Source organism: Aptenodytes forsteri, unplaced genomic scaffold (assembly GCF_000699145.1).
Source record: "Aptenodytes forsteri isolate BGI_AS27 unplaced genomic scaffold, ASM69914v1 Scaffold11, whole genome shotgun sequence".
Taxonomy (NCBI): domain Eukaryota; kingdom Metazoa; phylum Chordata; class Aves; order Sphenisciformes; family Spheniscidae; genus Aptenodytes; species Aptenodytes forsteri.
Window position 1 is genome coordinate 1,010,735 of NW_008794155.1, and position 13,935 is coordinate 1,024,669.

The window sequence follows — 13,935 nt, forward strand, 5'->3', positions numbered from 1 at the left end:
TCCATCTAATGCATATCTAATTCAAAGCCAGCAAAGGTTACTGCCCGCCTCGTAGGAGCTGCAGGCAAGAACACTCTCAGGCTCAGGAAACAGCACTTTCTCCGGGGCAGGTTTGGGATGGGGAACATGCTCCAGCTGCTGATGAGGACCACCAGAAGCTTCACATCCATCTGAGTGCAAGGTGGCTTTTTTAGATTTGCCTCCTCTATACAGTATTTATATTTAAAAACATACAAAGAAATCCAAACACCAATCGCAACCCAAGCCCCTCCGCATTGCACTCTCAGCGCTTCCTCTAGAGAGATCACGAAAAAGAAAATGATCCCTCCCATGGCAAGTGACTTAAAACATTCCTGGGAGGCATCCAGATACTGTGTTGATCCTACAGTATGTAGAACAAAATAGCTTATCATTCAGATTATGCTCTTGGACAAAGCTGGATAGCTTCAAGGACGAGGGAGTTACCCCAGATCAGCACCATAAAAGTTATTATATATGAAACAGCTGCAAGACAAATTCTTTCATATTACACATAGGTACAGTTGTACTTTCAGCTGTCTCACTGTTGAAATACTGTACGTCTTACACAGATTCCTCTATTTGTAAAACACACTTACAATTCTTAGTTGCGTATGAATGAGTAACCCCTTACAGCTGCAGTGTATTGAAACAAAAACCAATATCACACCAGATCTGTGGCAAGAGCCAGGGCATCGAACTCCAGAAATTCTTTATACGAAACCTTTCTAAAAAATGAACTTGGTAAACAGGGAAAAATATTACTAGCGAAACTAAAAAAAGTCTGTTAGTTAAATGAATAGTGCTATTAAGAGAACAAAGCAGCTTCACCAATTCATAAGTATGCTGCTCGTGACCTTTTTTCGCACTCTTCACCTCTCCTATTTTTCCTTTTCTTTTTTGAATCATCTGAGAGAAATCTTCCAAAACCTCTTCAAGGAAATAGTCTACAGCCACAAGACTTTGCGCTAATGAAGCTCCAGAATTACGAAGCCAGAGGTCAAGAGCACGTCTTTCACAACGTCTGGGCTGAATTTGAAATTAAAAGGGCTGCTTGACTTAGAGTAGAGGATGAGTAAAGCAGAGGAAAGAATAAACTCCAGTTGAAAAGTTTACCAGAAGCAGAAAACATTGAATATTGAGAAAAATGTGTAAACTAACCTAGTTACTGGTGCCTTAGCAGCCATATTAGTACTGACTGAAAAGCAGCCCATCGTGTTATTTTCTTTTTTGATAACCCGCATCAAAATGCACCTACCCAATATCAAACTAAGCCAAATAAAGGAAAGAGGAGAACGACAGAGTGACACAGGCGCTGTTTCTTTTCCAGTTGCTGACTGACAACACTGCCGTCCCTTAACATGGTTTTATTTAGTTATTACAACCATCTCTCTGTAAATGACACTTAGGATTATTTAAGATTATGTTGTAATCCTTTTAATCCTCAGTGCTTTAAATTTCAGGCTAAACACCAAAGAGCAAACTAGCACTTAGCAGAAATATTTAAAGCATGTGATTTGAACATAAATCTTCTTTTATTCACCACTCCTCTGATGAAGACCTAGTGTATCGCGTCATTCAGCCAGCAAGAACAAACAGCATGGCATCTCACTGCAAACTGCTACGTTTCCCCACATCATGGGAAATTGTTTCTAACCAGTTCTTTTCTTTGGTGCTAGCTCTATCATCAATAAAATAAATGAAGGAAAATCAGAAGGTTATATTTTATAAGATGTGCATATTTTCAGTTACTATTAAGGAAAACTTGGAAAAAACCCCCACGTAATATGTTCATCAAGAACAGAAATAGATTGCATGCACAAATTGGATAGTGTGAGAGACAGATCAGACTTATCCTGTTAAACAGGGAGTAGCTCAATTAAAGTGAGTGGAGTAACACAGCTGAAAACCTCATGATCAAGACCAGAAACCCAAATCTTCCTGCCTGAATATCATTTACTTGCAGTTTCCTCTTTTTTTTTTTCCTTGCATCAATCATGTTTCCAATTAGTTTTCTTTATGATACTCCTATACTCCATCTTCTTGTTACCATCCATTAACTGTCATATGCTTAGATTTTAAATTCAAGATTTCCTTCTTTTTCTTCAAACCAAAATCTCAATAGTCATTTTCTATTTCTAATCTATAATTCATGAACTCAGACTGAGCACCCAGGCTAAATCAAACTCGAAATTCTGCATCTACTCCTGGTACAACACATTAGCAGAAAGCAACCATTGCTCTGAATCAGAAAAGAATGTTTTATTATTCAGAAAGTAATGAAACAAAAACCCACCAACTATGCTTTGTTGCCACGCTTCGAAGATATAATCATACTTATTTCTGATCATTTCAGAGCTAGACAGCTAACGTATTTAATCAAATAGCAACGTAATGCATCTATATTTAGGTCGGAAAAAAAAAGTTTAAAAATCACCTATGTTCTTTTCATTTGAACAAATCTATGAATAAGTAGACATATATTATCAATCTTATACCCCACTCACTAGGGATAAGTAGATCATCAGAAGTGTTTCCTGAAATATTCAGTATCCAGGTACAAACTGACCTCTCCGCTTTCGAACTCGCCTTGGATTCCCTCCAGACTATCTCATAAATCTTCGCTCTCTCTCTAGTCCCCTTCCCACTCTATCTGCTCATGTAGCACCAGTCTCGTTCAGTCCTTTCCTTTCCCAAAATGTCACCACTACTGATGCCAAAGCCTTCTCCTCTTTCACTCTTACCATCTGGCATAATCTTCTTGTAGCTCTCTGTCTAAACAATGCTCCATCCCTTTTCAAAATGTGTCTTAACATATGTCCTTCCTCACATGCTTTTACTTCTTAATGTCTCTCCCACTCACTTATTGGCTTGATGAAGACACGTTTTAATGGGTTCGAACAGTAGTGCATGAGTTTCCTTTCTCACATTATTCTGATTCAGTGGAGTTACACCTCACACTAACAGAAGTGAGAAGAAAATGCATTGCAAAGTCTTCATACAACCAGTTTGGTAAATCAATAACAGAGCTTCGTTTGTCTTTACATTGGAAATGTATTAGCTGCAACGAATCACCACTCCACTATGCATTTCCAAACAGAAATTTTGCTTACTGCAAAATGAGAAATAAACCTTAGAAGCTCAGAAGACCTGTCAGTGTGCTCAGGGGGTTGCAGGACTGAAGGCTAAGGTTATACTTAATCGCATTCCAAGTGAAAAAGCTGAAGATTGACAGCAAAACCAAAATATTTATTCTAAAAATACCTAAGAAATGACAAAGCTCCAAGTGTTGTCTCAAGACAACCTGAAGGATGTGGGGGGTATAGAAGCATAAGTCTCACTGTCTTGGAGAAGAGGAATATTTCTAAATATTGCATGCGCTTTAGAAAGATGTCTAGAAAAATAAACCTTGAAAAAGTCTCTGCAACACCCAGTTGACCCAAAGAGGTTTCTTTTCAAGAAGCCATGTACAGTCCCTTAGGGGGTTTTTGTGGGTGGTGCTTTTTTTTCTTAAACCCCAGAGCCAGGCACAGTTGGTTCCTCCAGCATGTTTCACTGGTGATGATGCCAAAGGACTATCTGGTAACTAACAGTATCTTGACCCTGACATGTTCCCTTCTGCATCTCTCCTCCCTTTATTGTTTGTATTGTTAAATATTCTTAATGTTAGAACTCTGGGAAACAACTCAGTTCATAGACAATAATATTTTGATGTGGCTTGATGCAACTTTTAGTGAAACAAAACAAAAAACTTTCTACTGATATTCATGGGAGCTGGATCATGTCCAAAACCTGAAGATGTTGCAATAAACTATTTTAGCCCCTAGATCCTGGAATGTTAACCTTGCAGTAACGCTTTTCTTCTCCTTTCATCTTCTTGGGCCTTGATCCTCCCTTTCAATTCAATGGGATTTAGATGAAATAATTAAATAATATTATTTTCCATCAATGAAGTACAGTCCTGTGAAAAATACATGTCCTTCTATGCTGGCCCTGACAGAGGCAAGCTTTTAAAATCCACCCCTCCCCTTCCAGAAATGAACCTGGGTCATCACCATCTGAGGACCCTGAACAGCAATAAAAATAAACAGAGTAACCGCACTGTGTTGGAGCAATGCTTGTATAAGCAGTTGGAAGAAGTTGTGTTTATGGAAGTCCTTTAGGTCAAGATTCTAGGCCTGAACCCAAAGCAATTACCTACTAAGTTTTAAAAACAAATTGAATATAGAGCATTAATCAATAAATCAACAGGTTCTCAAATGTTTAGGAGACTCAGTCATCAGAAATCCTTCTCTTGGAAAAACACGAAACTGATGCTTGATAAAATGTTACACTCCTGTATTGGTAAGAAAAACACTGTATTAAATCAGCCTCTAGTTATTAAAACCAAGGAAATAAAACCTACCTCTTAACTTAGCAGAGTTTATACTCAAAAGAGCAATGAAACGCATGCCTTGCCTCTTACCTGAAAGACATTCTTTTTGCTGGATTTCTCTGAGGTCCACTCAATGCGAGCACCACACAAATCCACACACTCAGGTTTATACCCTGGTTTCTGGAAGGAAAAAAATTCAACCATGAATATGGCCTGACTTTTCACAAACGGGGACAGTTATCAGATAAAGCAAGAATAGATCAAGTTCAAGTGACAGATTATTGTAGCACAGCTGCTGGTATTACTGAAAAGAGTTCATTATTCCCTGGTATTATTAATTAACTACTCCTGAGGTGTCTTAACTCAGAAACAAGGTTCTTGTACTAGATACGTAATTTGAAAAATAATTAGATGGTTTTAAAAAGAGCCTGATATAACGTACAATAGATCAAAACACAAATGCATACACATTGACCAGATATTTTAAATGCTTACTTTGCAAAACCTCTTGAAAAGCCATTGGGTTTAAAGGTAAAGTTTTGTGGGTTTTCCAAATGCAAATTTAAACTGATGCAGCTGGAAAGGACAGAAATTAGACAAGAACATACATCGTATCTGTAAGACAAGCTATCTCCTTTCTCCAAACAAATTATCATTTCTAGCACCCAGAAAGAGCTCAAAACTAGGGTAGCGATCATTTCTAGCTCCTAAAAAAACAGCTTCGAGGGCATGTGCGACACCCAGAAAGAGCTCAAAACTAGGGTAGCTCCACACAGTTTGCTACTTCGCAATGTCAGTCCATGCATCCCAGAGTGACACAGCTCTGCCTCCCCAGCTCCTCCATATGGATGCAAATAATTCAAAGAGCAGATTTGTTTGCTTGTATCATTTACGTTGCTGGGAGTTGGTGTAAAGCACAATAATCCTCGTTTGCCATCTAAGCTCCTTCTCCAGGGACTCTGCCTGTGCAGCAGTTCTGGCAAAGCCCGTGTAGTTTAGAGTAGCCGTTGTAGATTAGGTTACTGCACATCCCGGGCAACAATAAAAATACTACTGTTAACAGTATAAAGCACTAGTAAGTCCCTTTTGGGTAAGATATGGAGTAATATCCACATAACATAATTAATCAGCTTGATGTATCTTTTCTGCTCTGTTGTTCTTAAGCCATTTTACCTTAAAAAAAAATGCATTGGTGATAAAGAAAACAGACTTAATAGAAGCTAACAGTGGCCAGTCCAGCATCAACCACATAATCAGCTTTCCAAAGATTGCTCACTGAATTTCTCTGATGTTGTTATTAAAGGCTAAAAAAATGTGTGTTCTCCAGGGTGCTTTTGAGATGGGTAGAAAAGGACCTATTTAGGTTAAAAGAAGCAGAGTAAGATATCCTGGTCAAGTAATTTGCAACCAGAGTCTCTGGCAGTTTTCAGTACTGGAGTTGTAATTATGTTCTCCATTTGCCAAACCATAAAACCACCATGGTTCAGCTCCTCTAAAACCAACAGTTCTGTGTGTATTTGTTCCTTTTTTTTTTTTTTTTTTAAATAGGAAAATATATGCTCTTCAAAACAGAAAGATGTTCTTGTGGGTAAACCACAAACCCCATGGTTCAGCTCCTCTAAAACCAACAGTTCTGTGTGTATTTTTTCCTTTTTTTTTTTTTTTAATAGGAAAAATATGCTCTTCAAAACAGAAAGATGTTCTTGTGGGTAAACCACTGGAAGAGCAGGGTTTGGATTTTTTCCCCCAACTCTGCCTCAGACTTCCTGCCAGGCCTCTGACAAGAGCTTAATCTTTCTGAATTTTTAAAAACAGATCAAAACTGCAGTATTGATACTTGATTTTACAAAGACGCTGTGAAATTTAGTCAGTTAATATTTGCGTGGCAAAAGTGACAAAGCTGAAAAAAACCAGACAAACACCAACCTATTAGTACAAACAAAGGGGGGGCGTGGGGGGGGGGGGGGAGGTGGGAATAAATGAATTTTCAGTATTCCAGTACTATACTTGAATAAATAGGGCTATGGTGCCTCCTTTGACTAGATCGCTCTCCTTGGCCAGGAGGTACCCCAGGGAAGTTTCCTCCCCAGGAGTCCACCATGCAATGACCAGGTCTGCACCGCACAGAGCAGGCAGCTCTGTAGCCCATCACGAACGCACAACACAGCCTTATCAAAGTGGGTCACCTTGCTTTCTTTGAAAAAATTACCCAAAAGGATAGTTTGAGTCTGAAAATACTTTAACAAAGAAGGGCAGCTTTATTCCGCCAGCAGAAAGAGTTGAGAAATTTTGGAAACACATAATGAGATGAAAAGAAGAGATTAAAACGTAGACAAAGAAACAAGAAATAGTTTCTTGATAGTGAAGGATACTGGGCTACAGAATATTTTCCTCAGGAAAACTGCCATGGCATTTCACGCTGAAGTGAGAAAAAACAATGGAAAGCCCAGGGAAGTTTTGCAGGAAGATGGAATAGTGAGCTCTGTAGGATTTTACCATCTCTAATTTCTATGATTGCACAAAAATATACGCAGCAGCAGAACTTGGACTCCTCTGTGCACTCAGTACACACACAGTTTAATTTTATTGTTGTTGTAGTAATCTGGAGTTTGTTTACAGTTCTGATTTTGTAATAAGCAGAAGAAAAGTATAAGTACGTGCATCTCCCTTTCCAGAAAGGATGGAATGCAAGCTCACGGTGTTGGAAAGATGAACACCCTTCTGCTATGTACAATAATCAGCTGGAAAACTTATCTTTTGGAGAATTTAGCGATTCTGCCCACAACGGCATATGAGGTGCCTATGAACACCATACGAGACTCATGGGTATGGCGTAGCACACACAGCTTCTGATGAAAACTGCATGCAAAACCATTCGGATCCATCAAGCCTGAAACTGTCCATCGTGCACATGAGCTCTTCTTCTGCACCTGGGGAGCTCCACACAATGGGAAGCCCTGCTTAAATCCATAGGGACCCCAGGAAAAATGCCTAGAAATTCATTCTGGTCTAAACACTGTCCTGTTACATAGCTTGCTTTCCAGTTTATGCATTACCCAGAGCCACTGCAAGAGAGTAAGTTAAGGTTACTGGGAAAGCCTGAGCACTCTGCGTCCTTGCTTTGTGTTTTGCAGTCAGAGCAATTATGTTATATCAATGTTGATGGAGGGGGTTACGCTGTAAATTGATACGAGTATCTGCTACAACGAAATCTTCCTAAACATGAATATGGATTTCAGCAGCATTTTCACTCACTAAAGTACTTTGCAGACGGGCTAATAACCTGAGGTTAAAATAACCTCTGCTGAATAAAGTATCTCAGGGAATAAACAGACTACTTTTTCTTGGTCAGAAAGACCAACTGATAGTAGAGTTGAATCCTGGTAAGAAAGAATGGAGCTGTGATCCGCCTAGATCACAATGTCCTTAATTTAAAATAAAAAAGCAAGTTATATTCATATGAATGTTAAAAAATAACGTATCAAAAGCATGAACACAAATGATCAAAGCAGCAGCAAAAGATAAGGGTTTAGCTACATGGGATGCAAACTTGCATTTTCAGTATTATTTGTAAACAAGCTCATTTTCTGAATCTCTCCTCTGTGTGCCTTAATTGTTGTGCTCTAACTATTACTAATAATAATACCAGATAATGTCACTAGCTTCACCAGAAAGCTGTGGATCCCAGGCTTCTCCGTGCAAATCAATAGGAAAGTTGTTACAGCGAGTCCTACATCTACAATCGTACAAAGGAACAACAAAAAATCCTTTTAGATATTATTAGATCTTTGCATTAGAATATTATTAAAGATTTTGGTAAATACAATTTTAAATCACCTCTAAATGTTATCCTATCATCAGAAAAAGAGGTATGATTAGAATGTGCTTTTGTTTCCCTCTCTCCTGTTGCCTTTATAGTGAAATATCATTCCTCTTATAACGATGCTGTCTTATTCTAAATTTTCACTTCATGTACAGTATTTAATAATTAATTAATATCTTTATAATACAAAGGAACATTAAAATTTTTGTAAAGTCACATCATTTTTCTGCTAACAATAAAAATGCTTTGTTATAAGTCATACTATCGTGAATGAACATTGCCTCTATTACATTATTTAATTAATGGTTGAGCTCCCCTTTGTCCAAAGTAAACTACAGCTGGAAAAAAAAATAAAAAAAAATCAGTAAACAAATGATTTCTAATGAATCCTTTTTGGTTTACAAAGGAAATAAGCATTGGCTTATCAGATGGCTTTATCAGATGAGATCAACATGCCGGTTTAGCTTTTTTTGATGTGTGAAATTTAGGTTTAGGAAACTGGGTTATAACATTATGAATGCTGACAGCTCTCGTTGTTTTCAAGCTTTACCCAATTTGTTTATTTACCATTGCATATAAGTTATATGCAATAGACAGAAAATATAACTTTAACAGCTTTTTCTCACCTAGTGAACGTTGAGTTCACAGCCCCAGTGTTCAGACCTAACGTGGAATAAAAAAAAAAAAAAAACCACTTTTATTTTTTTCCCCCATAATGAGCAAAATATGAGATCAATATGTCTGTGTTCTTCCTAACACAGCAGGCAGTAGATGCTATCTCACCAATCGCGAGCACTGGGGATGAAGTGAAACTTCAGGGAAAGGGGACTGACTTCTCGGAAGATCCTTTCTCATAACACGCCTTAATTTTTTGAGTTAAACAGATTGAGATCTGGGCAAGAGTCATATTTTCCAGGCAAGTCTACTTTAGTACCTAAATCCTGAAACAGCCAGTGGAAATTTTAACCACCTAGAAGAGTCTCAGAGCAAAATCAAGTCTCCTGTATGTTGAATTTCCTGTGGTCCATTTATCTCCTGGGATTTGGGTGAGTGCTTGCAAAGAGAGAGGAGAAGAGGTAACAGGGTAGAAGTGTAAGACAGCTGGTAAATTTTAAGATTAGTCCTAATAAGTTCACCTGAGACTTTTTTTTTTTTTAAATAACATCTAATTCAACTTTAAGGAATGATTCTGAAAGATGAAGATGATTCTGAAAAAATATTAATTCAAGCTATATTGTTTTCATGGCTTCAGAAAAGTAGTATTTTCCAGCTGTACTGGCACAAACACAGGCAGAAAGTACCGGATTTCATCCTTTATTTGCTTTTATTGTTTCATCTACTTTTATTTTTCTGCAGCCCTCATCTTCTTTCCAAAAAAGCAAGGCATGAAAAGGTGTTCTTTAAAGCTGATTTTATGGCAGGTGGCATTGATAGATCAAGAATATATAGAAGAAAAGGTTTGTATCACCTGCAACGGAAAAAAAATAGCTTATTGTTTGTGACTCCTGCCAAAGAAAGCACCTTTGTGGCCACCCATCATGCCAATGAGATTTGGCAGGTTTGATCAGGCCTTGAGAGCCTTTCACAACAGGGCTTTGTCAAACCTGTCCCTTCGCTGCCCACAGTGTCACATATTTACCGAACTCCCTTTTTGTTGCCCACATTCAGGTTCACAGGCTCAAACTCGGCAGTAGCTAGCACTGAAGGGATACGTGCCGTTACTGCTTGCGCAATGTAGCTGTCACATCTCCAAAGACTAAGATCGGTCGTCTTTCCTTGGGGCACAATAAAAAGGTACTGCAAATTTCACTTTGCAGTAACTACAGGCTACAGAAATTGCATTAGCTGCGTTAGATGGAGTCATAGAAATATTCAGGAAGGTTAGAGGGATATGGTAGATGTCACATTTGTACTAGATAAAAAAATCACTTTGCTAACTTATAATGTTTTCTGCTTTGGTAACACCCTATGTTAAGGTGCCATTTATAAATAATTTATTATTATTTATTAATGTATAAGCCACTTTATAGGATGGTAGATAACAACTTAAATTCATGTATTAAAGATGCACATACATGGTTTAATACAATTTACGTCTCACAATATCCTTTAAAACAGATTCTCATCGCATCATCTTTTGCAACAGATTCTCATCGCATCATCTGTTAAGCATTTATTACTAATGCATTTTATAACATACTTTATAATACATTATTTGAGGAAGTAGCTGCATTTAGTGATAATTTTCATGAATAAGAATAAAGCATTTATAAATGGCACCTTAATTTAAAGTGTTACCTTCACATTACTGGATAGTCACTCACCATTTGTCTCACTTTGCAATTATTCTCAAAATGCACCTCTTAATAAAGGACATGCTACGTCCTATTTCTTCTCATACACTACATCTGATTAAAAGTTTATCAAGGCATTTTCCTTCAGCTGCTCTCTTTGAAGGTTGCCAGCTCAATCTGAATTTGTCTTACGTAAACACCAAACTTTTTATACTGAAATAACAGTTGCAAGGAAGGCGAGGATATCAGATGGTTGATTGCCTACCAGGTTGGCCAGCGCCGGCTGCTTGGATTCTTTGTAGAATTCCATTTTCCGAGCTGTGAGAACAATCCAAGACGTGGACCAGCTTTTCCTTAAAAGTAAAATAAAATTTAAAAAAGGAAAAATTAGCAAGGCGTGCAAGCAGGAGGTAAAAGATGCTCCATTTGTAGACTTGGCTTCTAATTATCTCACTTCAGAAACAAAAATGGTCTAAAGTCAATATCAGCAATGCACCTCCACCAATATTGATGGAGTTGCACCATCCTAATTATAACTGAATGCGGCCCAACAAAGCTTGAAGGCCTTCTTTCCCCTCATTCATGTTTTAAAGCCTATCTATGTTCCTTTTCCCCGCAGGTGCCTTAACCACAGGAAAACAGTGGGATTATTCACACATGCTTAAAGTTCACATATACTTAGAGGACTCCAATAGCTGATGCCCTTCTGGTAATTAATATTTAAAATAGAACCCAGAAGGAAAAATGTAATTTCGATCTGATTATACAGAGCTCAGCAAAGGGTCTGTTTTGAAAGGTCCCAGATATTTTCTCCTATCCCTAAATTAAGAATTTACAGGAGAGCGAGGAAGATAAAAATGATATCTGAGAGAGGTTTAAGTAACCATTAAACATCAGGAGTTCACGGAACAGCCCTAGAGAGCTGGCAAACTGCTGGGGCCAGGGAGAAGTCAAAATACACGTGGATATGTGAAACAGTGTCCCCTGATGCAGAAGTACATAATAATCAATTCAGAAGAAAATGTAATTATATATATTACATATAATAATGTGATGTTTCAAACCACTGCATAATCGTAAACAGGTAGATCTGGTCTGACAAAAAACTATTTTTAGATTAAAATCTCAAGTTCGAGGCTCCAATTTGAGGGTCATAACACCTGATATTTACAAAAATACTCATAAACCCACTATTTTCTTTATGTGAAAGCAAAGCTGAACATTTTAGAACAAACTTGAAAGTGCGTATGACAAACAGGCCGCTTCACAGGTGTGTTGCAGTGCATTTAAAAGGAGGGAGCTACCTGTAAGGACACCGAGGGCCCAGGGAGGAGATCTTAAAAACCCTTTTTCCTCTCTCTTCTCTCTTCCCTAGCCCCTTTGAGTTTTCCCTGTTTAGGTATTCCTAAGTAACTCAAACACACGCATTCTTTTTATTCTAGCAAAACCTGGCTTTGTTGAGTTTTAAAGCCTGTCGGTCTTCTTTGCGATGCTCGCTTCCAGATCCATCTCAAAGCTCTGCTGCACTCAATATCCCATCAAACTGCACATCAGGCATAACAACAGGCAGTTTTTCTGTTAATGACTTTCCTATTCAATATGTTTCAGTCATCAGCTGAAGGAGCATAACCAATATTACAGATGAAGCCCTAACGCCACTGACATTATCAGAGGAACTTGCACTCACTTCAGTGTGGGCAGGATTTGACTCAGCATGATCTAATGATCGTCCCTAAAATATGGCCAACAAGAGGCAACTGTGAAAGAAAGTCTCTGCAGAGGAGATGAATATGTCTGAAGAAAACAGAGCTGCATTTTTTATGCCATGTTAATGGGGAAAAAATAAAGAGAGACACGTTGAGAAAGAGAAAGAAACAGTAGGGTTTTAGAAAAGTACCTGACCACTGGCAAATATTTCCCCAGAAAAGGACAGTGTTTGTAAGTCACTTTGAAATTTTCGGCTAAATTCATTACCACTATAAGGCTGTATCCTTAGCTAATGTGAACTATGGTCATAGCTGTGGATTGCGCATATCAGCATTAAGAACAACTCAACCTCAGCTAATTATTTTTTAAAATATCTTTAGGAAACAAGTGCTGTAGCTGAGAATCACCATCAAGGTAGTGAATACACGTTGTCTATTAGTAAGTACAACTCGAGTTCTTTTTAATTCTTCTTTTTTTTTTTTTTTTTAATGCTCATAAAAGCTCTGTAAGTGCACAGGGGAGTAAGTGGCCGAGCATGCTGTGTGCCAGTTTAAACAGAGTTTCCTATGAGTTGGATATCCTGGATAAATATGGATTACCAAAGGATTAAAACCCTTGGGACACAGCTTAGATTCAGTACGCAACTTACACCAAATGCTTGACGTTAGCTACGGAGAGGAACATTTCTGTGTCATGGCCACTTCTACCAGCCAGAGTGCTGCTTGCTCCAGCTATTTGTGGGGCAAGTTTTTCTACCTGAGAAATATAAATCAGCAATTGCATTTTGAGGTCCCAGACTTGTGCACAATCTTCTTAAAATGTTCAAATTTCTGATCAAACTGAGAGGTTTGCCAAGATTTGAAAACACTTCATTTCAACCCGGACCTCATTAAAAAACAAAAAAGGCATTTCTATTTATGGTTTTGAAATAAGAAGTCAGCAACAAAGAAAGAAAATGTTAATGATAAGTATTCCTTAAATTATATCAGGTGAGATGTTTTATCTAATTTTCATTCTGAATTTTAGGGGGAAAATGCTTTAATTCCATCAGGAATAAGAAAATTTAGTGGTTTTGCAGGAGACTATAGGAATTATAGAATCTATAAGAACACAACTCAGTTTCACCATATTATCTGCGAGAAGATTTTTTTCCCCTAAATTTAAATTCCCCAGTTCTTTTATTCTACAGTTGTTTCATTTAAAAAGTGACATTTTAAAATCAAAAATTCATTACTTTTGTGACCTAAAGATAAAAAGTATATAAACTAGTCAACCTTTTTACGAGATTGTCCATAAAGTCATCAGTCAGACTAACAAAAAATATATGATTTAAGGTATGTTAGTCTCCGTACAGATGAGCACACGCTGTATTTCATGGGATACATGCAGCGACCTGAGGTTTTCAAGCTCTTTGGAAAAGTCAGCTCACAATATTCCAATTTTTGCTGTGCGGCACCAGCATTATTGCAGAAATCACTTCCAGCCGCTGAACAGCAAATTCAGGTAAGCGACAGGAGGAGTCAGACCAAGCGTGCGCAGAGTAGACGCATCCCCACTACCCGTCCTCTGTCTGTATAAAGAGCCATAAATATCAGCGTGCAGAGAAGACCCGGCTAGAATTAACAAGGACATTGCGTGAATTCGGCCACAGCTACAAGGTTAAGGTCAGGGTTGCAAGCCGCTGCCCGAGAGCCCCAGCGAGGTGCCACCCGGACTCG

At 38.1% G+C, this 13,935-nt stretch overlaps 1 protein-coding gene across 1 annotated transcript in view; it reads right to left on the reverse strand.

Moving 5' to 3' along the window:
- The window catches only part of ARHGAP15 (Rho GTPase activating protein 15), a 373,794-nt gene that overhangs the window by 294,215 nt on the left and 65,644 nt on the right, over positions 1 to 13,935 (reverse strand). The window contains exons 5-6 of the mRNA XM_009279645.1: positions 10,776 to 10,863; positions 4,484 to 4,573 (exon numbers count right to left, since the gene is read on the reverse strand). Of these exons, the coding sequence (XP_009277920.1) occupies positions 4,484 to 4,573; positions 10,776 to 10,863 (178 nt within the window). The remainder of the gene's footprint in view (positions 1 to 4,483; positions 4,574 to 10,775; positions 10,864 to 13,935) is intronic.